This window comes from Mus pahari, chromosome 13 (assembly GCF_900095145.1).
Source record: "Mus pahari chromosome 13, PAHARI_EIJ_v1.1, whole genome shotgun sequence".
NCBI lineage: Eukaryota > Metazoa > Chordata > Mammalia > Rodentia > Muridae > Mus > Mus pahari.
Genome location: NC_034602.1, coordinates 67,097,048 through 67,119,273, shown reverse-complemented (window position 1 = coordinate 67,119,273; position 22,226 = coordinate 67,097,048). Strand labels below are relative to the sequence as shown.

Below are 22,226 nucleotides of genomic sequence, written 5' to 3'. Positions count from 1 at the left end.
AAATGTACCACAGTTTCTGTATCCATTCCTCTATTGAGGGACATCTGGGTTCTTTCCAGCTTCTGGCTATTATAAATAAGGCTGCTATGAACATAGTTTAAACCCACTTTTTAAAGTGGCAGTGGTATGTGGTAAAAGTTACAGAGCAGATATCACTAAAGGCATCAGGCTAGTATCCACCCTTCAAAGAATTTCTTGAAGCCCCTGTGAAAATACAGCTATTTCGTGGACTCAGTTCTGCACATCATTCTCCTTAGTAAAGGGGTGTGATAGGTCAGGGGCTCCGAACTTTTGGTAATCAAAAGACTGGGAGAGGGAAATGGGGTAGTGCTTCCCCCCGACTACTACTGTTCTCTCTCTTCAACGTGTGTGGAAAGTGTCGGCTTGCTTCTTCCCAGTCTCAAAGTACAAGACCACAGCCAGCAGGAACAAAAGGAAGGAACCCCCCTATCAAGTGTTGGCATTTGCAAGCCAGACTGGGCTGGTTCTGCTGGCAGGGACCTGGCCTTCCTTGGTCAGTGGTGACTGCAGGCATAAAGATCTAGGCAAGCTTGGGTGTGGCTCCAGGGTGTTGGCTACTTCCTGGTTTTTCATACACCACCTTGCACTGAGTGTGTGACAGCAGGCCATAAAATACACAGCTTGTGCCCAGTACAAACAAGTACAGGTAAAATGATAGAAAAGTTACTTTTGAGTATAATGCTTCTTTGTATCATTCAGTTCTTGGACCACCATTGTTTCTTTATTTTGCTTTTTTTTTTTTCTTCTCATACATTCACTGCTGTAGACATAGTCAGATGAGACAGGGTAACTCAGAGCCCTCTGTTCAAAGTCTCCAGCAGGGTTCTTAACCTTCCTAATGCTGTCATTCCATAATACAGTCCCTCAGGTTATGGTGATGCCCGACCAAAAAGAAAATTATTTTTGTTGCTACTTCAAAACTGCAATTTTGCTACTGTTATGAATCGCAATGTAAATATCTGATATACAACCCTGTGAAAAGGTCATTCAGCCTCCAAAGGGGTTGAGAACCACTGGTTTAGGTCATCTCTAGGCACCCACACCTCAGAGAAGTTGCTTGCCCTGGCATTGATTCCTGGTGAGGGGGAAATGTTTCTGAGCAATGGCACAACCCTACATAATGACAGTCTTTGTTTCTCTTTAGAAACCTTTCCTGGATCCATTCTTTTCACTACACTTGGGATAGCATTGCTTTACCAAGTTTTCACTGCTAGGGAGTCATCAGCTACGTCAACGTTAATGGTTCCTTCTAGACAAGGCGGGCTGGGGGCTGCATTTACAGACACACCAGAGTCTCTCATCTCCCCACCTCATGCTGGAGACTCACACGCTGGAAGCGAGCAAGGCAGACTCTGGATAGCAGCTCAGCCAACTTAATGGTTAGGAACTCTTTCCCCCCACACAAGCCTCGTAGCGTTTCTTAGGGACGTGTTTGCATGTCCAGTCAAACAGGAAGCAACAATTGGAGGAGAGGAGAGAGGACAAGCCAGGGGTGAGGTGACGGTATGACAGTGCTAAGCAGACTGTGCATCTTTAACGGGGAACTGAGTGAGGTCTAAGAAATTAAAGCTTTCTCTCCTGAAGTGACCTCTGACCCTCCCACTCCATCACTCAAGGACCAGCCAGGGACTCTTCCACTTCCCTCCACAGAGGATGGGGGTGGGCTGGGCTCCTCTGGCTCTGATCCTCCAGTCTCAAGCTGCCTTACCTGAAGAGTTTTGACTTTGCCCAGGATGTTGTCCTGTGACATTGCTTGAACTGTCTGCTCACTTTCTGCTCCCCCATCAGGGATAAAAATACTGTCATGGGAGAACGCCCGTGCTCCCATAGAATAGTTGAAGGACCTGGAATGCAAATCATGTGCTTCATTTTATTAGGATGATAAATGACTTCTCCAGATTCAGTTTTCTGGGTCCCACCTCCCTCCACCCCTGCCTCAAAGGCCCACATCTCTTAGCTTATTTAGAAAGTCCTTCTACGCCACACAGCCTTCCTGCAGAGGGTTAGCAAGGAGCAGGATAGACAAAAGGTTCCCATGGGAACGGGAGAACGTGGTCCTAACAATCTTTCTCAGAACCATTCACAGGGAGAAAGAACTTGGAGCAAGGTATTTATCTGTAGGACCAATGGTGCTGAACTTCTAACTGGAGGACCTGCCCAGCTGAGCTGTGACTATCAGGCTCAGTCCAGAAATTCTTGCTAACTAGCACTTATGAAGTGGTGGACAGACCTAAATGGGTGTCTTTTACTTTCAATCAGACTGCAGTGCAGATATACAGAGCAAAGCCTTTGGAAGAAGGGACTATCAATGTTTGAAGAATACAACCAAGGGTGTGGAGAGAAACCCACGGACAAGCCATTGGACAGGTTTTGCAAAGTTCATCAAAAACTGTTATGCTTTGGCTGTGGTTTGAGATCAAGGCTCCAAGTGTTGGAAGCTTGGTCCCCATTGTACTAGCATTAGGGGGTACTAAAACCTTTAAGAGGTGAGGTCATTGTGAACAGTGTCAAGGAGTTGATGCAATTCCCATGAGACCATAGTTCTCCAGGATGAGTAAAAGGAAGAAGTCTAGCCCTCCCCCACATGTTAGCTTCCCCTCCACCCCCAGGTGAGGCACAGTGTAAGAAGCATCCACTTCGGGGGCAGGTGAGATGGCTCAGCGGGTAGGAGCACTGACTGCTCTTCCGAAGGTCCTGAGTTCAAATCCCAGCAACCACAGGGTGGCTCACAACCACCCATAATGGGATCTGTCGCCCTCTTCTGGTGCATCTGAAGACAGCTACAGTGTACTTAGTTATAATAATAAATAAATGAAAATCTTAAAAAAAAAAAAAAAAAAGAAGAAGAAGAAGCATCCACTTCTGGTTTATATCTATGCTGCTATGATACCATCCAGTGACCCAACGTGACCATGGGACCTTAAGCAGGGCCAGCACCATGCAATTTGAATTGTCAAGCTTCACAAACCGAATACAACAAACTTTATTCTATGTACCCAGCACTCTAGGAACTCAGGTAATTTGTCACAGGCTGAAACAATGTTACACTTACTGGAAGACAATGTTAGTTAGCAGAGAGCTCAGGATGCACAATGCCCTAGGCTTAATCTCTAGTATGGAAAAGAAGAGAAAAACAGACACTTCCCTGCTATTGGGTTGCACCTCAAAGGTCTGTGGCCATCTGTCTACCTGATGAGAGACACACACAGTGGGGAGCTCAGGAGAAGGAAGCCCCAGGACACAACTGGTCCTTATTCTGGCAGACAGAGCAGTTTATCCTTCCTATGGCAAGGAAGCCCATTTCAATGGTGCCAGGTGACAACGGCTTAGAGAGCACCACCTCATCCTCCCTCCTTAGAGAAGAACCTTAAAGGGAGTTTGTCTCTGAGACCAAGGGCAGGAGAGCATTGGAGGCACCTTCTACACATCCTTCCACATTGCACTGCAGGTGAACCGTTCCTCCACCCAGGTCTAGATGGAGCTGGGAAGACTGATTCAACTATGGCATTTAATTTGCTGAATTGCAGGAAGGAGGCATGCTAAAGAACAACTTGAGGTTCAAGGCCAAAAGGCTTGAGTGAGAGCCTGTGTGAACAAGTAGCCATGTAACCTCTGGTGTGATGAGACCTCACATGAGACTGTTAATGTTGTGGCACCGAGGTTGAGCTGGCAGAGTGACTGATGGAATGAAATCCCATGCCAGCCAGCTTATCTATCTTAGAGACAGTACTAGAGTATGGCCAGCCAAGAAGGAGAGAGGTATGAGAGAGGAAGTCATGCCAGGAAGGCTGGAGATAAAGTTGAATGATGGTTCTGCCTTCAGGAGGTCTTACAGGGCAGTAGCTTGGTTTGTGAACCATGGCACATTATTGATTTTGGAGGTATGAAGTGAAATGAAATCTCTCACCATCTCCCAATTCTAAGAAACGGTGCGGGGCTTGAGAGATGGCTCAGTGGTTAAGAGCACTGCCTGTTCTATCAGAGGTCCTGAGTTCAATTCCCAGCAACTACATGGTGGCTCACAACCATCTTTAATGGGATCGGATGCCCTCTTCATCCATATATTCCTTATTACAGTAAAAAAAAAAAGAAAAAATGGTTATATATATATATATATATATATATATATATATANATATATATATATATATATATATATATATATATATATATATATATATATATATATGTCTCTTGAGACAGGGTTTCTCTATGTAGCCTTGGCTGTCCTGGAACTCACTGTGTAGACTAGGCTGGCCTTGAACTCAGAAATCCACCTGCCTCTGCCTCCTAAGTGCTGGGATTAAAGGCGTGTGCCACCACGCCTGGCAGATAATACTATATTTTTATTGAAGGTTAAAAAATGAACTTCCAGGTCTGTCCAATGACATCAGGAAATAAAGTTTTCAATCAATGGGACTAAACCTTTCCATATTTTCTCTCCTAAATTCAGACTTCCAGCTAAAGTTCAGATAAGAGAAGAGGCAATTCATTTCTACAAGGTCTATTAAAATTTTTATTTAAATTATTATAATTATTTTTAGTGTGTATATATGCAAGTGCATGTGTGTTCACATGCATGTAGAGGCCAGAAGGCGTGCTGTGCCTCACAAGCCGTCTACCTATTTTTAGGGCCAGAGTTTCTCACTGCGTCCTGCACCTTGTCCATTGGGTGATGCTGGCTAGGATAACCCAGGGCTCCTCGAGGCTCCCCAGTGCAGGCATTACCAGTGTGCGTGATTCCAGGCATGGCCTTTCACATGGGTCCTGAGTCCTGAACTCAAGACCTCATGCACACACAGTAGGCACTTTACTGAGCTATTGCCCCAACCCATCTGCATGGTGCTCTTACATATATACGCAGACTCTCTACTATTCATATAGATGTGTATGTGTCCACGTGCAATTCCATGCTTGATGCTTAATAGATGTCCACTAATGTCTTAGAGTTCTGTGTGCAGGACATAACACCACCTGGGTATCGTAACAGCCACTATGTCTGTCTTGACTGAGTCATGAAATTCTTAGCATGTGTGTCCCTGTTAATTTTTTTTTTTTTTTTTGTATGTAGGCTAAGAACTGGCACCTGCTTTGCTGTGCTGGCCCCATCATTTGATATCCAGCATTCCTGATTCTAGATTATTTATTATAACAATTATAAAGAAATATGGTGCTAATAGTAATTCTAGCTAGACACAATAAGTCATTGTGTGTGTGTGTGTGTGTGTGATTACTGAAGTATTTACATCATCTTGCTGTAATATTTAAAACCTACATGTAGGATCCATGATTAAGCCTGCTTTTCAGATGGGAAACTGAAGCTCAAAGGCCAGTGATTACAGAGACTGTTGGTGATTCTGGTCCTAGCTCTGTGCCCTCAGTCTGCTTGTCTGTTTTTACAAAGAAAAACAAGCCCACCCTGCCTGAGTATGGTAGCTTGTGACAGTAACCCCAGAACTCAGGACACAGGGGCAGGAGGATTGCCCTAAGGATGAGTTGGGGCTACACACTGGGGCCCTGTCTCAAAGACACAAATAACAAACACAAAACTACAACCAACAAACAAAACCACAAACCAATACAGAAATGAGCCCATTCTGTCTTACCCTTTCTAAGTCTTACTCCCTAATGTGTTTTCAGCCCTGCTCTGGGTTTTCCCCCAAGACGCTATCCTGCCTCTCTGCATTGCTATACAAATCAAATCCTACTCTCCCCAGTTCTCTTCCCCCTCCTCTCCCTCTCTGTTGTGGGTGGGCCTGGTGCTGTTCTTGTGAACCAGTCACCTAATGAATAAAGGAGCCAATCACTGGGCGAGTAGGCGGGACTTCCGGGTTGGATGGAGGATGAGAGGAAGCAGAAGAGAGTTAGGTCCTTTTTTGGAATGGGGACAGCAGAAGGTTGAGATGTAGCTGCTAGAGTTTCCTGGTTTTGTGGCGGGGGGTCTGCAAGGATTCACCACCACCGGAGGAATCAGGTTTTACTAAGGCTGACAAGATTAGGTTTGAGTTGTTGCGCCCAGAGATTGTTACCATTGTTTCTGAACTAAGTTTGTGTTGCGTTTTCCTTTACACAGCGGCTCATCTGGGTTCAAGAGAGAAAGATACGGTGGCAATTTGTAGGTTTGACAGAGGTGCACCACAAAGGCGGTGGGGGATTTGAAGCATGGGGCTGGCGTGGTAACGACCCACCAGTGGGAACCTAGTGAGCCGGGTGGAGAGATTGTAGAGTTCTGAGTCAGAGTCTCCATGAGATGAAAACAGGCCGGCCATTGCCCGCCAGTGCGCGGCCAGTCAGGCTGCCGAGGCAGAGAGTTGCCTGCACAAGCACAGGAATGTGCCTGCTCTTTATCTTTTTACTATTTCCTGCAACACCTCTCCCTCCCTCTCCTCCCCCTTCTCCCCCACCCCCCAATGTTCCTGCAATTACTTTCAGTCTGGGATTAGCGCTACAAAATCTAGGATTGACATCTTTTGTTTCTCTTGGGAATGCTTTAGTACTTTTTTGAACAGCGGTCCTGAACATATCCTGATAGATTTATTCTTACATACCTGGTGGGTTTGATTTTTTTCATAAATGGTATTAAAAATCTTTATCTTCTGTTTTCTTGCTGGTGGAATATGAGATGAAATTATTTTTATTATAATCATCTTATAAACAGAGACTTTGCTAGGTTGTTTTTTTTTTTAAGAGTGTGATGGCCAGTCTTTGTATTACCTATCCAAAATACAATTAGGTTGTGTCCCATACACCTTTACCTCACACCCTTCAATACCATATCTCTTTTGCCTTTTCATTTACCCACTCCTTTGCTTTTCCCTCTCAATACTGAGAGGCAAAACCCTAAATTCTTCTGTGGACGAAAGTCAGAAGTGGTGATGATTGGTCTTGTGACTCTACCGACCCAGAGAGAAAAACATGTCATGGTTTTAACTTCTCCGGTACTGGCCAGAATTCTGATGGATATTCCTCAATGTCTGTTTCATTGAGAGAGAAAAAAAAATCATCTGAGGTTTGCGTTTGGAAACTGAAAACTTTGTACCTCATTTGCTTCTTGGCAGTGTTACTCTGGCGTGGGCAGGCGTGACCTCTTCTCCAGTCTGGAGCACTGCGGCGCTTCTTGAACCCGTGGCTTGACATCTCTTTCCTCACTTTTGGAGAAACCCTCAGCCTTTCTTTCTTAGGTTATCTCTCCACAGCTTTCCTCTATTAACTCTTTGATGGGCACTTTCAACATGAGCCATTTGTCTTTTGTTCCTTTTTTCCCCTGTATCTGTCATTCTTTTTAATCAAGCTCAATGAACCCAGACGAGCTGCTGCATGAAGGAAATCGATATCTGCTAAGACTCGGGTCTAGATCTCCATGCTGACCTGTGCCCTGGCTCATTCTCTTTTGCTTTGTCTGATAGTATAAATATTAACAAAACTTTTGTTGAACTTCTTAATTTCAGATTTTAAGAAATCTAAAATCATCGTTCATTTACTTAACTTTTATAGATCCCAATTTCCCAGCAGAATTCTCTGCCATGTCAGCTACTTTCTTGAACGGACCAACCATCATTGACAAAGGTCCCCTCCTGTATCTCAGCCCCCTTGACTCTACTGCGACTCGTTTCCCCTGCTGTCTGTTTTGAGGTGCCTGGGAACATTTATTGAGCTCGACACACTATGAATTAAAAAAATTAAGAGGATGACTTCCCTTCTTCCAGAGAGAACTCAAGAGACTCGCCTGCAGACAATAAACAGCAATGGACAAGGGCTCCTCAAGCCAGCCGCATGCTGGTCCATGGCTGACCAGCAACTTCTACAAGGCTTGGGCTCATCATAGATTTGTCCTCGTTTCTAAGGGATATGTACCCAGAGCCTCACCAGAGAGCCTGAGTTATTTCCCAGGATTCCCTTCATTGATAGTCCCTGAGCCTCCGTTTTTCTTCCAGGAACACAGACTACTAAAACCCGTCTTGGTTTCCACCCACTTTGCCTGGGCAGATTTCTCAATAAGCACTTCAAAAAGAAATCTGCTGTCTAGACTTGGCCTTGTTCTTCCAAGTTTCCTCTTCTCTTACGATCTTTTTCTTTCTGTTATGATTTATACATTCTTTAAAAAAAAAAAACACATTGATTTAAAATGTCTTTGTTTGGTCATATACTTTCCCTCCTCTGAGTCATCTCAGCGCCTCCGTACTCTACCAACTTCAGGTTCCTTCTCTGTCAAAAAACCCGCAACAACCCCAAATAATAATAATAATAATAATAATAATAATAATAATCAAAACCCCCAAAACAAAAAATATGAAACCATGACAAAAACACATCACAAAAAACAGGCTGGAGAGATGGCTCAGCAGTTAAGAGCACTGAATGCTCTTCCAGAGTTCCTGAGTTCAATTCCCAGCAACCACATGGTGGCTCACAACCATCTGTAATGGGATCCGATGCCCTCTTCTGGTGTGTCTGAAGATAACAGTGTACCCATATACATAAATAAATCTTTTTTAAAAAAAAAAACAAACAAACCATGGAATCCATTCTGTGTTAGTCAATTATTCCTGAGCAGGGGGCCTCCCATGGAGTATGACAGATATAAGCTCTGGCGCTCCACTGGATAAAAAGTCCCCCCCCCCAGCAGGTAGCAATTGCAAATGACTTCTTGGTTAGGGGTGGAGCTTTGGGCCCACTTTCCCATCTCTGTGCTAGAATTTTGCCTGTCTTGGGTTTGTACAGGTCTTGTGTGTGCTGTTACAGTCTCTGAGTGTGTAGGTGCGGCTTCCCTGTCGGGTTTGGAAGAGTGTAGACGTGGTGTTATCTACCACCATCTGGCTCTTAAGATCCTTCTGCCTCTTCTTCCACACCGATCCCTGATCCTTGAGAGGAGAGGTTTGATGGACCCCTCCCATTTAGGCCCGAGGGCTCCAAAGCTAGAGATCTTAATGTCTCCAAACCTGGCTACTACCACCACCTATAATTCTAATGTTTGTGCTTCCAGCCCCAGGGGAATTTTNTATAATTCTAATGTTTGTGCTTCCAGCCCCAGGGTAATTTTTTTGTTTTTTTTTTTTTTTTAATTTTTTTTTTTTTTTTTTTTTGGCCTTTTGCTCTAAGCCAAAGGCCACTAATGACCACAGGATGCTCAACTCTGTGCCTCAGCAGGACGGAGAAGCCTTCAAACACCTTCTTCCAGTGCTCTATCTGCATTTGTAGGTATTCTTCCCAAAGCTATAGCTCATGATGTCACAGCCCTCTATCACAAGAGAAGTAAACGAAGGACGTTTTATGCTTATTATAGATTCAAGCACATGATAAACACATCAGAAGCTTGTGTTGGTATAGCCATTGCTCTGTAATCCCTTGGGAGGATCAGGAGTTCAAGATCATCCTTGGCTACAGAGCAAGTTCAAGGCCTGCCTCTTGTTACATACAGCCATTACCCTTAAGGGGATCAAATATATATATATATTATATATTCTGTTAAATTCAGTTTTTGGTTTCATTTTAGAGCACTGAGAGGAAATAGTAGAGGAGTGTGGTAACGAATGTCGTGGTTCCCTGAGTCAACACTCTCTTGTAAGCGACTTCATCTAAGTGCCCAGCGGTTTGTGTAATAATAGACAATAATATGCAATCATTAGTGATCACAAAAGTCAGTTTGGGCTCCAGACGCCTCTACCTTGCAGACGACTTTCAGACGACTTTCTTTTCTCGGAGTGTGGGGCTCGAGAAACAAAGACTTCAAAAATATTACCCAAAGCTTCAGAGATTAGTCAATCTGGAGTGGAAACCACAGAGCCCACATGGTGGAGAACCCAGCTTGAACTCTCTTCTAAGGAACAAAGAGCAGGTGGAATTATTGTCCTTAACCAGCTGGAGGCTTCAAATTACACGCTTGGGAGTGGGGGACAATTTACCACAAATTGTACCTTAGCAGAGTTCATCTGGACCCTTTTATTCTTGACATTTAAAGTCGTTCCCAGCTGACTGTGAAGTAGGCGAGCCCCACTTCTTTCTCTTTTCTTTGTTTGTGAAGGGACTGAGAGGCAAGAGGTTTCTGTATTTTATAGGCTCCTCCAGAGCAGGCAGAAGGAAAGACCTGGTGTGCAGAGCCTCTCTTCTGATGCTGGAGAAATGGAGCATCTTCTAAATGACGGCAAGAGATATACAGAGCGCCCCACTCTCATGGTCTTAAGCGCTCACTGTGGGACAGTGCATACAATACAAAGTAGCAGGGGAGGAAAGGAAGCCTGCTAACCCAGGGCCTGTATCAGCTCTAATCGGTTACTGACTTCACAGGACTGGGCAGACAGGACCTGCAGGCATTATGGCCACACTGTGCACAGGCCCAGCAAAGTGTGGACAAGAGACTCAGACTGCGCTGAACTCAGCTCCTGACTCACAGTCACAGAGGGTTCCACTTTAAGATGTTGGTATTTGGCGGTGAACCTAGATGCAACATGAGCAAAGTGGCTCAGTTATGCAAGGCAGGGGCACTAACCACGAGGGACCTGGCAACCTGCAATTACAAAGTGGACATAGAAGACAGTAAGCCAGTTTTACTTCCAAACCCACCAACATCAAATGGGATACTGGGGTCTATAAACCTTAGAACTATCCATAATATTGGTTCAAGATCTTTTTAAACTGTAGCAAAATATTTAACACGAACATTTACCATTTGACTCAATTGAATTGTACAACCCACTGACATTAAGTATATTCATCTTATTATACAAGTCATCCACATCCATCCTAAACAAATTCTATATCCCTTCACTAATAACTCTGCACTTCCTCCTCCTCCACGGTCCCTGGTGACCACTATTCTACCTTCTATCTGTACGAATTTGCCCATTCTAAGTGCTTCCCATAAGTGGAATCAGAGGTAGGAGGATCTTTCTGAGTTCATGACCAGCCTGGTCTACACAGTGAGTTCTAGGCCAATCAGAACTTCACAGTGGGACCCTGTCTCAAACAAAACAAAACAAAGCAAAGCAAAACAAAACAAAACAAAACTAGTCTTAGGGTTTGCATGGCTGTGAAAAGACACCATGACCAAGGCAACTCATAAAGAACAACATTACCTTAGCCTCAGGCAGACTCTTCAGACAAGGGCAAAAAGTAACCACATTCTTCACCAAAATACTGCAAAAACAGTCTCTAGGCCACATACTGAAATTTCTCTCCACTGAAACATCTAGAGCCAAGCTTCCACAGTTCAAATGACCCTCAGAAACAAAATCTTCCATAGCCCGACTAGGATGGCCCGTTAAGCCCCACTTAAAGCATTTCACTGCTTTCCATATCCAAAGTCCCCAAATCCACATTCTTCCAAACAAAAGCATGGCTAGATATCACAGCAATACCCCAGTCCCTGGCACCAACTTCTGTCTTAGGGTTTCCGCTGCTGTGAAGAGACACCGTGACCAAGGCAACTCTTATACAGGGCAACATTTAATTGGGGTTAGCTTACAGGTTCAGAGGTTCAGAACATTATAATCGTATCAGGAAGGATGGCAGTGTCCAGGTAGGCTTGGCATTAGAGGAGCCGAAAGTTCTACATTTTGTTCTGAAGGCAAACAGAAGACTAGTTTCCATGTGGCTAGGAGGAGAGTCTCATTTTCCATTCTCACAGAAGAGATACACCTACCCCAACAAGGCCACGCCCACCCAACAAGGCCATGCCCACTAAGAGTGCCATTCCCCGAGCTAAGTATATTCAAACCACTATTGTAGCATTATGACTCATAACTATACAAGGACCCCAAACTGTTAGCTGGTAGACCGAGAGCTCCTTTTTCACTATAAAGACTGGATATTACCTCCATACACAGTCCTAAATTAAAGTCACTATCTGGAAGATTAGAAGTTCTAAAGGACAAAAGAGGAGGAGGAAGAGGCAGAGGAGGAGGAAAAAGAGAAGAAGAAGAAGAAGAAGAAGAAGAAGAAGAAGAAGAAGAAGAAGAAGAAGAAGAAGAAGAAGAAGAAGAAGAAGANGGAAAAAGAGAAGAAGAAGAAGAAGAAGAAGAAGAAGAAGAAGAAGAAGAAGAAGAAGAAGAAGAAGAAGAAGAAGAAGAAGAAGAAGAAGAGGAAGCAGCTCTTGACATTGGCCTACTAACATCATGTAAGATTTGAAGGTGTAGTGCTAGTGTCTGATGCACAGAGCCATTAGCCCTAAGGGTTCTATCTAGGAGGTTTGAACACAGTGAGAGCACAGGACCTATTAACTACGGTGCGGAGGCAATTCTGAGGTAATGCTTCTTATATTAGCACTGAGATAATTAGTGTGGTGTTGGGGGTCCTGTTTTCCTTTATTTGTAAAAAATTAAATTAATTTTTCTTTTATACTTATTCACTTTGCATCCCACTCACTGCCCCCTTCCCAGTCGCCCTCTCCCACAATCCTTCCCTCATCCTCTCTCCCCCCTCTCCTCTGAGCAGGTGGGGCATCTCCCCAGAGGGTCCTATTTTTCTACATCCTAGGACATTTAAGCTTCTGAACTATCGTCGCTGGGAATTTGAAAGGACAGGAGGAAGCAGATGCGGGCATTTCTCCTCTCCCATTTCATGGGCCGAGTCAATGAAGGTAACTCTCGTGGGAGGCTACTTCATAGCAAATAACAGCATGACAAGATACAGAAGGAAATACAGGGTTGCTCTGAAGATTGCGCTCTGCTGCAGCACGTGGGCTGGGCGGGATTATGATGCTAAGACTCTCCGTCATCACCATTAAGAATCAACATCTTAACCTCTGTTCCTGTGAAGGGTTTTCTTTCCCTGTCATTGTTGACCTCAAAGGCGCCATTTCAGATGATTTCCCTGGACCATTTCTGAGGATGCTGCTACCATGGTACTCTGTTGCTTGCACCAGGGTCGGCAGCGAGGCCCCAGAGTATGTGCACTCTTCCCCGAAGGAGATGTGTCTGTGGGGCCCACAAAATGAAGAGGAGGAACCACTGAGGGCAGCTGTAGGGCTGAGAGGTGTATGACGTCACTATTGACCGGGTTTCACCGCCAATCTGTTGGGATGTGATTGGCACAGGGAATGACCTCCAACTCGAGCCCTTCCCAACTGTGCTTTCCCTCTGCATTAATTGTGCGCCGCCCATTTGCCAGTTCAGGGTACAACAGGGCTTCCCTTTTGCCAAATACCATTGAACAAAGCTGCAGTGTTTTCCCAGAATGCCAGGATGGGATGGGGCCTGAATTACTCTGCAAAGTGGAAATTATGTTGGATACTATGCCTAGAGCTTTGCACTGGTGGCATGTCTGTGCAATACATGCACAAACTGTTCCCAAGGTCAGAAGAGGGTGTTGGATACCCTGGGACTGGAGTATGGATAGTTGTAAACCACCATGTGGGTGCTAGGAATTCCTCTGGAAGAGCAACCTCTTAACCTCTGAGCCATCTACAGCCCCAGATGAGATCTCAGTGACATTGCTGATCACCTGCCAATGCCCACTTCAGTAGTGATTCGAGACAGGTCTGAAAACCTGAACGAGTCCTGAGAAAAGGAGTCTCAAGGAGACTCAGCCTCCTGGAGTCCTGGCATTTCCAATAATCTATATACACGAACCCTATCCGCATGCTAGTATGGTGTATGCTCTCTTTCAATATTATTAATGCCTTTAAAGATTGAATTTTTACCATAGGTAAAGTTTCCACCAGTGTTCCAAAGTCCTAAAAATTCCTTAAAGCCAGGAGCTCAGAATTCAGCAAGAAGGTTACCTATTCATCAACATTCTAATTCACTTCTAGTAAAGACAGGTGAAACTGATTAAGCATCACAAAGAACAGAGCCAAGCTCAGGGCAAAGCTTACCAAGGCCTAGGAAGTAGGGGGGTTGTGGTATTGCATTAGCAGGACGCCCCCCCCCCCAAAAAAACAGGTTTTTCTGCTAGGCACAAAGGAACAGCATAATCTAGGATTTACTGGGGACCCCTGACAGTGGGGTTTAACTATTGACTAGCCTTTCACCTGGCTTCCTCCTCAAGCTGCCTGGTCCCACCTCCTGGCCTTTCATTCTTTGTTTTGTGTCATTGTATCTGCAGATGTAGCCTACCACGCTTTTCTTGTTTGATCTGTATTAAAGATGTGATGCTCATTTTGATCAATACATTCAGTTTTACACCCTCTCTCCTGTGAACTGTCTGTCACTCCATCGCCGAATCCTCGCTCACCTGCAACCAAGAGACCCAGTTCCACGCAGATCGGGGACCCAAAGTGAGGCCTGTCTGGGGCAATCACCAAATCCTCCATATTTTCCACTATCAGGTGATATATGTAGTGACTGTTGACACTGTAACTGTGCCCTCTGTAGGACTAAAATCATCCTGCCTAATAGCTTCCCAGATACCACTCAAGCGCCCAGCAGCTTCTGGGACCCACTGACTGCACCCTGGAGTCACAGCCTACAGAGGGAAATTCTCCCATCTGCATCTGAAGGCTCTCAACAGCTGCACAGTGAATGCCTCCTCAGGCCAGCATGCTCCCCACCCCCTACCTTACCCTTTGTCTTCTCTCTCTCTCTTTCTTTTTTTTCTTTTTGGACAAGCATCATGTAATTTGGGACCATAGATATTGGGTAATTACTATAGCGATGACTTCAGACATAAGGAAATATAATTACAGTCCAATTTCGGCTTGTTTCCATGACAACGGGGCAATTGCAATTGATCAGCAGTTTTCTTTATAAATAGATCCATGAGCCTCATTCAAATGAAATGCTAATGAGCAATTAAATATCCTCATCAAACAAACTACAGTTGTTGGGGGAAAAAAAACCCACCAAAACTGGACATCTTCAACACACATCCTGGATTCTGGGATCCTCTAAATATATGTGGTGATTAGTAGAGCACAGAGTAATGAATTGCCTGTCAATTACAGCAGAACAGGGTATGTCACATATATTCAAGGAAAAGGGAGACATTCTGAAATCGTAAACAGTCTAGAGGTGGGAGCTAGCGGGTTCTCTAATTGTCCCTACATCACAGAACACAAGAGATCATGTCGCATGTCTCCCAAGCTCTGAACTCCTCTGGATTCCTTACTATCTACCATACTTCTTGGTTGTTCCACTTGGAAAAAGATCTCTTCATAAACCTCTCTCACTACCACGTGAACCAATTTCCTCTAGGCTTGTGCTCTGGAAGTAAAACGAAGGCTGTCAGCAGCAGTGTCTTTATCTTTGGTAATATCGCGTTGTGTTTATTAAGGGCTTTAAAACAGATTGTGCAATACCATGTGCACATTTTGACCTTATGATAATCCCGGGAGATGACTTGTTGGTTTAGCATATCCAGGGATTGGCTTGCCTCGGGTCATCCCGCTCCAGAGTGTCAACTTCTGCATTCACAAGACAAACCCCATCTCTTCCACTGCTGCTTCCCTCAAAACCGCTCCTTTCCCTAGACCTGCACGCAGGTCCAGGTCGACTGCTAGCCGGTTTCAATTTTCCATCCAACAGTTTATTTATTTATTCATTTTTCCCTTAAACTTCTCTATTCCTGGTCAGTTTAGCCACAAGCCCTATAGGTGGAATGGGAAAAGGATAAGTGGTCAAGTATAACTGATCTTTTCTAAAAACCATCAAGGCCAAGCGACAGAAAACTCAGTGTGACCATGAAGCCGTGAGCTGTGCTGACATGATGCTGGAGACCTGTCTCGTGATGCTGACTGTGTACCTTTCCTTTTCCAGAGAGTGAGGGATGGCAATGTTCCTTATCACAGTGGGGACACTGAGGAGGGATTAGATGAATATGGATGTGTACTGGCGGAATCATCAGGAAAGCAAACAACGCAGCATACATGCATTTGTTCGTCCAGTAATTACCGAATGGCTGGAACACACCAGCCACAGGGCTAGGGGCTGGAAATGTAATCATGGTAGGTCCTAAGACTCACTCTCACTGGAAGGTGAAGAAGCTTCGAGAGTACTGGGGGAGACTTAGTCATGGTTTTGAGAAGGGTTCAGGAGGTGAAGGTTTGGTCTTCAGTTGGTGACACTATTTCAAGAGGCTCTGGAAAGTTTTTAGGTGGCACTTAGCTGGAGAGTATATGTGGGTCCTTGGGTGTGTGTGTGTGTGTGTGTGTGTGTGTGTGTGTGTGTGTGTATTTCCCCCCTGGTCTTGTCCTGTCTTTCTCTTTGTTTCCTGTTTGCCACAAAGTGGACAGTGTTTTTTTTTCAGACACATGCTCCCACTGTCGGGATGTGCTAACCAAGTGCATGGTGGCCAGCAGCCATTGACTGGAACAGTCTAGTCACAGCTATGCAAAATTAACAGGCTGAGTGGAGCAGAAGGGGACTTGCTTCCCCAGGGGGAAGGCACAGTTATTTAGAAAACCAAAGATCAAGGAGGGGTTAGGTGAAGGGAATACAGATGGGATTGCTCCAGATGAAAACCACCATGTCTAAAAGTAGAGCCACATCGCTACCAGCACCTCTCTGCTGCTCCGTTTCACTGTTGGTAAACTGAAGGTAGTAGATAAAGTCTCCACCTTACCGTAAATCCTTCTTTAAAAAGATTGCTATTTCTCTTAATTGCGTATACGCTTGTCTATGTCAACATGTTCGCACTTGAGCGCAGTGTCCTTGGAGGCCAGAGGTTATTGGCTTCCCCAGAATTACAAGTGGTTGTATGCTGCCTGGTGTTGGTGCTGTGAACTGAACTCTTCTGGAAGAACAGTACATGCTTTTTATACCACTGAGTCATCTCTCCAGCCCCTGCCCTAAATCATTTTATCAATTTATGCTTTACCACCAAGAGATGAAGGTTCTAACCACTACACATTCTTTTTAATACTTTTTAAAAATATGTCTTTAGGGCTGTAGCTCATGGCTATGACATATTTCCCTGTTGTACAAGCATGGCTTATTTTAACAGCTCTCTCTCTCTCTCTCTCTCTCTCTCTCTCTCTCTCTCTCTCTCTCTCTCTCTCTGTCTGTCTCTCAGAAATGTCTACCCAAATCCTTTGCCTTTTTCTTTTTTTAAAAAGGTTTTGACCTTTTATTCTGGAATTGCAAAAGTTCTTTACCTGCTCCCCAATACAAGGCTTTTCCAAGAAATAACACTTGGCAAGGGTTTCCTTCCTTCTGTGGAGGATTTTGCATTCCTTGAACTCAGTGGAGACATAAAAGCTCTAACTTTGTTTCCTGTAACTTGACTCTACTCTTCTCATACATCTAGAAAAATTTAACAAGTATGAATTCCTTAGAATATTTTTTGGACAGGGTCTTTGTAACCCAGGTTGGCCCACTTTAATCTTTCAAACGAGCAAAATATGTGTGCCTAAATCCTGAGGATATTTGTCTGTGGGTTTTTTTTTTTTTTTCTTATGACATCTTTCCCTGTTCATGGTGTAAAGTTAGCACACGCCTACAGAAAGAGATGTAAGACTATCCCCTCTTCCACTTCTCCCTCCCTCCACTCTTTGATAGAACCTGACTAGGGCGCCCGAATTACCCTGGAATTCACAATCCTCTTTCCAGAATCCCTTGGATCCTGGGATGTTAGATGTACACTACTATACCCAGCTTTCCGCGTTCCTCCTAGCATTCAAGTTTCTGCTTATGCCATGACTTTGACGGGCTCATGCCCTGCTCCACAGCTATACCAAATCCTGCCCACTGTTAGAAGATGCCTCAAGGCCTCCTCATCCATGAACCCTTTCTTGATTATTCAGATCTGGATGTGAGCTCACTGTGTCTGGAGACCTATTAGCTTCTAGCGGACATTTGTGAATGCTGCAGTTGGGTGTGCCAACGTAGACATCAAGTGTCCAGGAAGAGGGGCAGGAAGCAGCATTCACATCTCATCCAATAGCAGGAAGACATCAGACATCTGAGCCCAGAGACCCAAGAACAGGACGACATCATGGCCTTAACGATGCTGCAGCCTCTCTGGGAGGCGCAGCAGTGGACGTGTAGGAACACACTGTTTTACTGTTTGCAGTTGCTCGGGGATGTGTTACTTCTGTGACCTTGGGCTAGCCACTCTAGTCTCAGCTTTCTCACCTTTTAACTGGGATACTAAGGATCTTAGAGAGTTATGGTATTATGTGAGCTCACTGATGCAAAAACAGATTAATGCTGACAACGTGTGGCCACTTCAACAAATGCCATCAGATCCTCTCTGTGAAAAAGGGGTGTGCGATCAAAGGAATCCTGCCATGTAGGAGATCCCTCTTAGAGACTCACATGGTGCATAGCAGAGTAAAAGCCCTGCAAAGACTTAAGAAAAATTACTAATATATGTCATATATAATCAATAATTACATATACACGCACACATATTTACCAAGATGGCACTTTCCCTCTCTTGACATGTAACATTTATTCCTTCTGCTTCCTGTCATTATTGTTTCTGAGACAGGGTGTTGCTACGTAACCCTGCTTGGTCTGGCCCTCACCCTGTAGCGTAGGCTACCCTTGAACTCACAGCACACCTGCCACCTCAGCCTATAAGATGCTGACTTGTAAAGTTTATTTAACATATGTTTGGAAATGTGCTATTAATTGCAGTTGACGAGCAAAGAAGATGCTATAAATTGTTTAAAACTATCATGGGTAAGGCTTCAATTTCCCAGAGGCATGTGTGATTTTAAAACACCAGTCAAAGAGCCACAAAGGCTCCTCAGCTTCAGGAACAGCAGAATGGTCTGAAAGCCCCAAGGGACGGCCAACGGCAGGCAAAGGGAGCAGATTAGTGAGCAGCTGTTCTCGGCCACAGAGACAGTTCTAGAACTATAGATTCTTGGAGTCCAACCTGTTAGATTTCAGCAACTTTAATGACTAAATCCCACCTTCCTGGGCCTTAGGCCCCTGGACACAGGCTCAGCCTCCCAGGTTTTTAGGGTAACCCTAATATTCAGGAAACTCTCCCTCAACACTGGATAGAATCCGCCACTTTAACCATGTCCACGCCCACGTCCATGGGACTTGGAAGTCTCGTGTGTCAGTGAGCTCTTTCTATTTTGGAGATGGAAAGAAAAGAAACCTTCAGACTCATTTCTAAATCTTTATGCAGCATGCCTGTCAACTGAGCAGTAAATTGGACATAGTTTTAGGAAGGTGTAGTTTTCAATTTTTTCCATTTGTAACTACGGCAAATGAGCAGACCTTCAGCTATAGGTCTTCATGTACTATATCCTGGAAGGAAGGGATATCCTGCTGCTTCTTGTTGTTTAGAGAGAGGGCTCATGTAGCCTTGGCTGGTCCGGGCCTCACTGGCATACCAGGTCGCTCTCTGAGTTAACAGTCCTCCCTCTCTCTCCTGCTATTACAGGTATGTACAGCTATGCTTAACTCTCATTTTAAGTTACTTTTGTTTTCTTCTATTACTATTTTAAAGACAGATGCAAAAATCCATACTCCAAACATCCTTTTAGCTTCTTTCCTTAAGAGATGAGTATTTTTACTTATATAAACAAATATGTAATTAAAATATGTCCCATACCATATGTGCAGGTTTCTGAACTTGTCAATACAAGTGATAGTATCTATATAGATAGTAATGGAGTTGCTTAGCCCAGTGTAAGACTTCCCAAGATTTCCTAAAGCTTTAAGGAAAACCCTCCAGAAGTAAAGGGAATTGCAGAAGTTAAATGGGAAGAGAACATTTAAGCGTTCAAACCAATTCAATAGGACACAGGGAAGGGACTGATCAGACCGTCCTACTACAAAAACAAAGTGTGTCTTCAGAGGGTCTATCTGTCCAAGGGTGGACTCTTTAGGCTGACTTATTTTCCCACCGATTAAGTCTTGGTTCCACGACTGTAGTTTTGTACCTTGTCCTGCTAGGTGGTGAAAAAGACCTACATTCATGTTTTACAGCATGAGAGGCTAGACCACAGTCGACTCCACGGCAATGCCCATGCCACAGCAGCCGGTCCCGTAGCTGTTTGCTATGCTTTCCTTTCAGCAAAGACCTTTCCTTCCTCAGAGTTTTATTACTCTAAAGGAGAGCAATTAAAACTGACCATTTTCTTGTGTGAGAAAACCAATGGAAAACAAACACAGGCTTGTCAAGCCAGAGTTAGCTAGCACTGGTCAGAACCAACAGCAGTCAATGAACACTGCAGTGGGCTTAGCTAGCGTGTGCCGCCTGCCTGGGGGTTTTGTAACACAAATAGTTATCTGCTAGAATTTTCTTATTGTCACACACTCTAAAGAGCACCTTTATCTTTGGCGCATGTTAGGTAAGTCAGGAGGCTGAATAAAGCCTGGTCCCTGAATTCTCTAGCCAGCCCAGTAAGAAACAAGCAAAGTGAAGGTCTCGATAGAATGCAGTGTTCTTTGTTGAGTCAGGGAGAGATGCTAGCGAGCGAGTGCAGCAGGGCTGAAAGACATCACGCCCATGGTTGGGATGGTTTCCAAGAGCGCTACCAGCATTCAGGTGACAAAGGCCACACCCCAAACCCTCCATTTCCTTAGTTTTAAGATTCTTGATCAGATTTATAGTGCCTGTGTCCTAGGAAGGAAGAAAGAACTGGGGAGAGGGGAGACAGAGTGAGACAGAGAGAAACAGGCAGAAAGAGACGTGGAGAGATAGACACACAGAGAAAGACAGGAAGGGGGAGAGAGAAACAGACAGAAAGAGACAGAGAATGAGATAGACAGAGGTAGAGAGAAAGGGAGAGGCAGACAGTTAAACAGAGGTGTGGGGAGAGAGAAACACACACACAGAGAGAGAGAGAGAGAGAGAGAGAGAGAGAGAGAGAGAGAGAGAGAGGGAAAAAGCAGAAAGGAAAAGGATAGAGGAGGAAGGAGAGATGGAGAGGAAAGTTAAGATGCCTGCCATGAAGAACACATTTTCAAAGCAGCGGGAGCTTCCCGGGGCATGGCAGGAGGCTCCCCTGAGCCTCAGAGATCTGTATTCTTGCGTCAGGTGTAAGCTCCAGACTCTGGATAGCTTTTCTTTGACAAGTAATGGATCATGGGAACTTGGGACTTCAATCAAAGGACCCCTGTTGAGCCTGGCCAGTGAAGTGCTGCCCTCTGCCACCAGTGAGAGCAGACAAACACAGGCTCAATCCTCAGGGTGACATCAACACCCTCGTGCCCAGGTGGGACACCTCTGTGATGCTGCCCCTGCCCTCCAAACCCCAAACCTGACCCCCCAGGTGTTTCTTTCCTCACCCTGGTACTCTGCCAGAGACCTGCAAGGAAAGGGCGAGCGATTACCTCAGATTGTTCTCCTGGGTTTCCTCATCCGAAGAGAAGGTCCCATTGCTGGCACTCCGGGGCGGGTGACTCTGCCTCCCAGCCGATTCCTCCCGAGACAACGGGGTGCCTTTCTTTTTCCTTTTGCCAAATAACTTCTTAAAAGGCTGGAATTTGCCTCCCCTCTTCTTGTCTGTGAATTACAAGATAAACACACGGCTGCAGTTTGATAGGGCTGTGCCTCTGACTAGGAACAAATTACCACTCAGCCACTTCTGGCCAGGAGAGCCAGGGCAAAGGGCGGCCAGAGACCAAGCCCGCTGCTGAGAACGGCAGGGCCGCCCAGGCGTCGAGGTGCACAGCGAGCGAGGCAGGGCACAAGCCACAGGCATAATGCACCTTCTGACCCTCAGGCTTCTAGAAGATCAAAAGGAGGTTCCGACTGCAAGGCCAGGAGGGCGCCCCCCACACACGTGCCACACGAGGGTGGCGTCTCCTTTCTTTACAAAGCTGATGGTCAGGGTCATCTTCTGGGAGAAGCTGGGAAAAGCATCCAAGCCATACAGGGATTTTCAAGAGTATACGACAGGAACCCCCCAATCATTCCCGTTTAGCCTTGTCACATACAGAGGATAATGGTTAACTCTTGGCACAAGCTGTGCGTCATTGCCGCCCATGACCAGATAGCCCTTGATTATCTCCCATATCTCCTTTAAAATTTCCCAGTGAAGCGATCCCAAGCAGTTGCTATGAACCTCTTTCCATATATTACTACTGCATCTACTAGGGACCGGGGCTTGCTGCTAAACTTTGCTGAAAATATTGTCAGCAGGGCCTTCCACTCTGCTCCTGTGGATACAAATTCCTTCGCTTCACTCCAGTTCTACCATGGAACAGAAAGTGTAAACCCTTCTTGACCAGAGAAGTACCATTTATTATCTTTCCTTGAGAACCTTAGAGCCGCTCACAAGGTAGTCTCGTGACCGTCTTTAAAATTGCTTCACCCTGCTGGGCAGTAGTGGCGCAAGCCTTTAATCCCAGCACTCGGGAGGC

The 22,226-nt window shown here is 45.0% G+C and overlaps 1 protein-coding gene across 5 annotated transcripts in view; it reads right to left on the bottom strand.

Moving 5' to 3' along the window:
• The window catches only part of Kiaa1211 (KIAA1211 ortholog), a 223,943-nt gene that overhangs the window by 30,432 nt on the left and 171,285 nt on the right, over positions 1–22,226 (bottom strand). For 3 of the 5 annotated variants that reach the window (XM_021210808.2, XM_029545229.1, XM_029545230.1), the window contains 2 exons: positions 21,195–21,366; positions 1,730–1,865 (listed from right to left, as the gene is read on the bottom strand). In XM_021210808.2, the coding sequence (XP_021066467.1) occupies positions 1,730–1,849 (120 nt within the window). In that variant the 5' untranslated portion in view covers positions 1,850–1,865; positions 21,195–21,366. Of the gene's footprint in view, positions 1–1,729; positions 1,866–21,194; positions 21,367–22,226 lie in introns of those variants that run through there. The other 2 variants (XM_029545232.1, XM_029545231.1) reach the window with 2 other exon arrangements.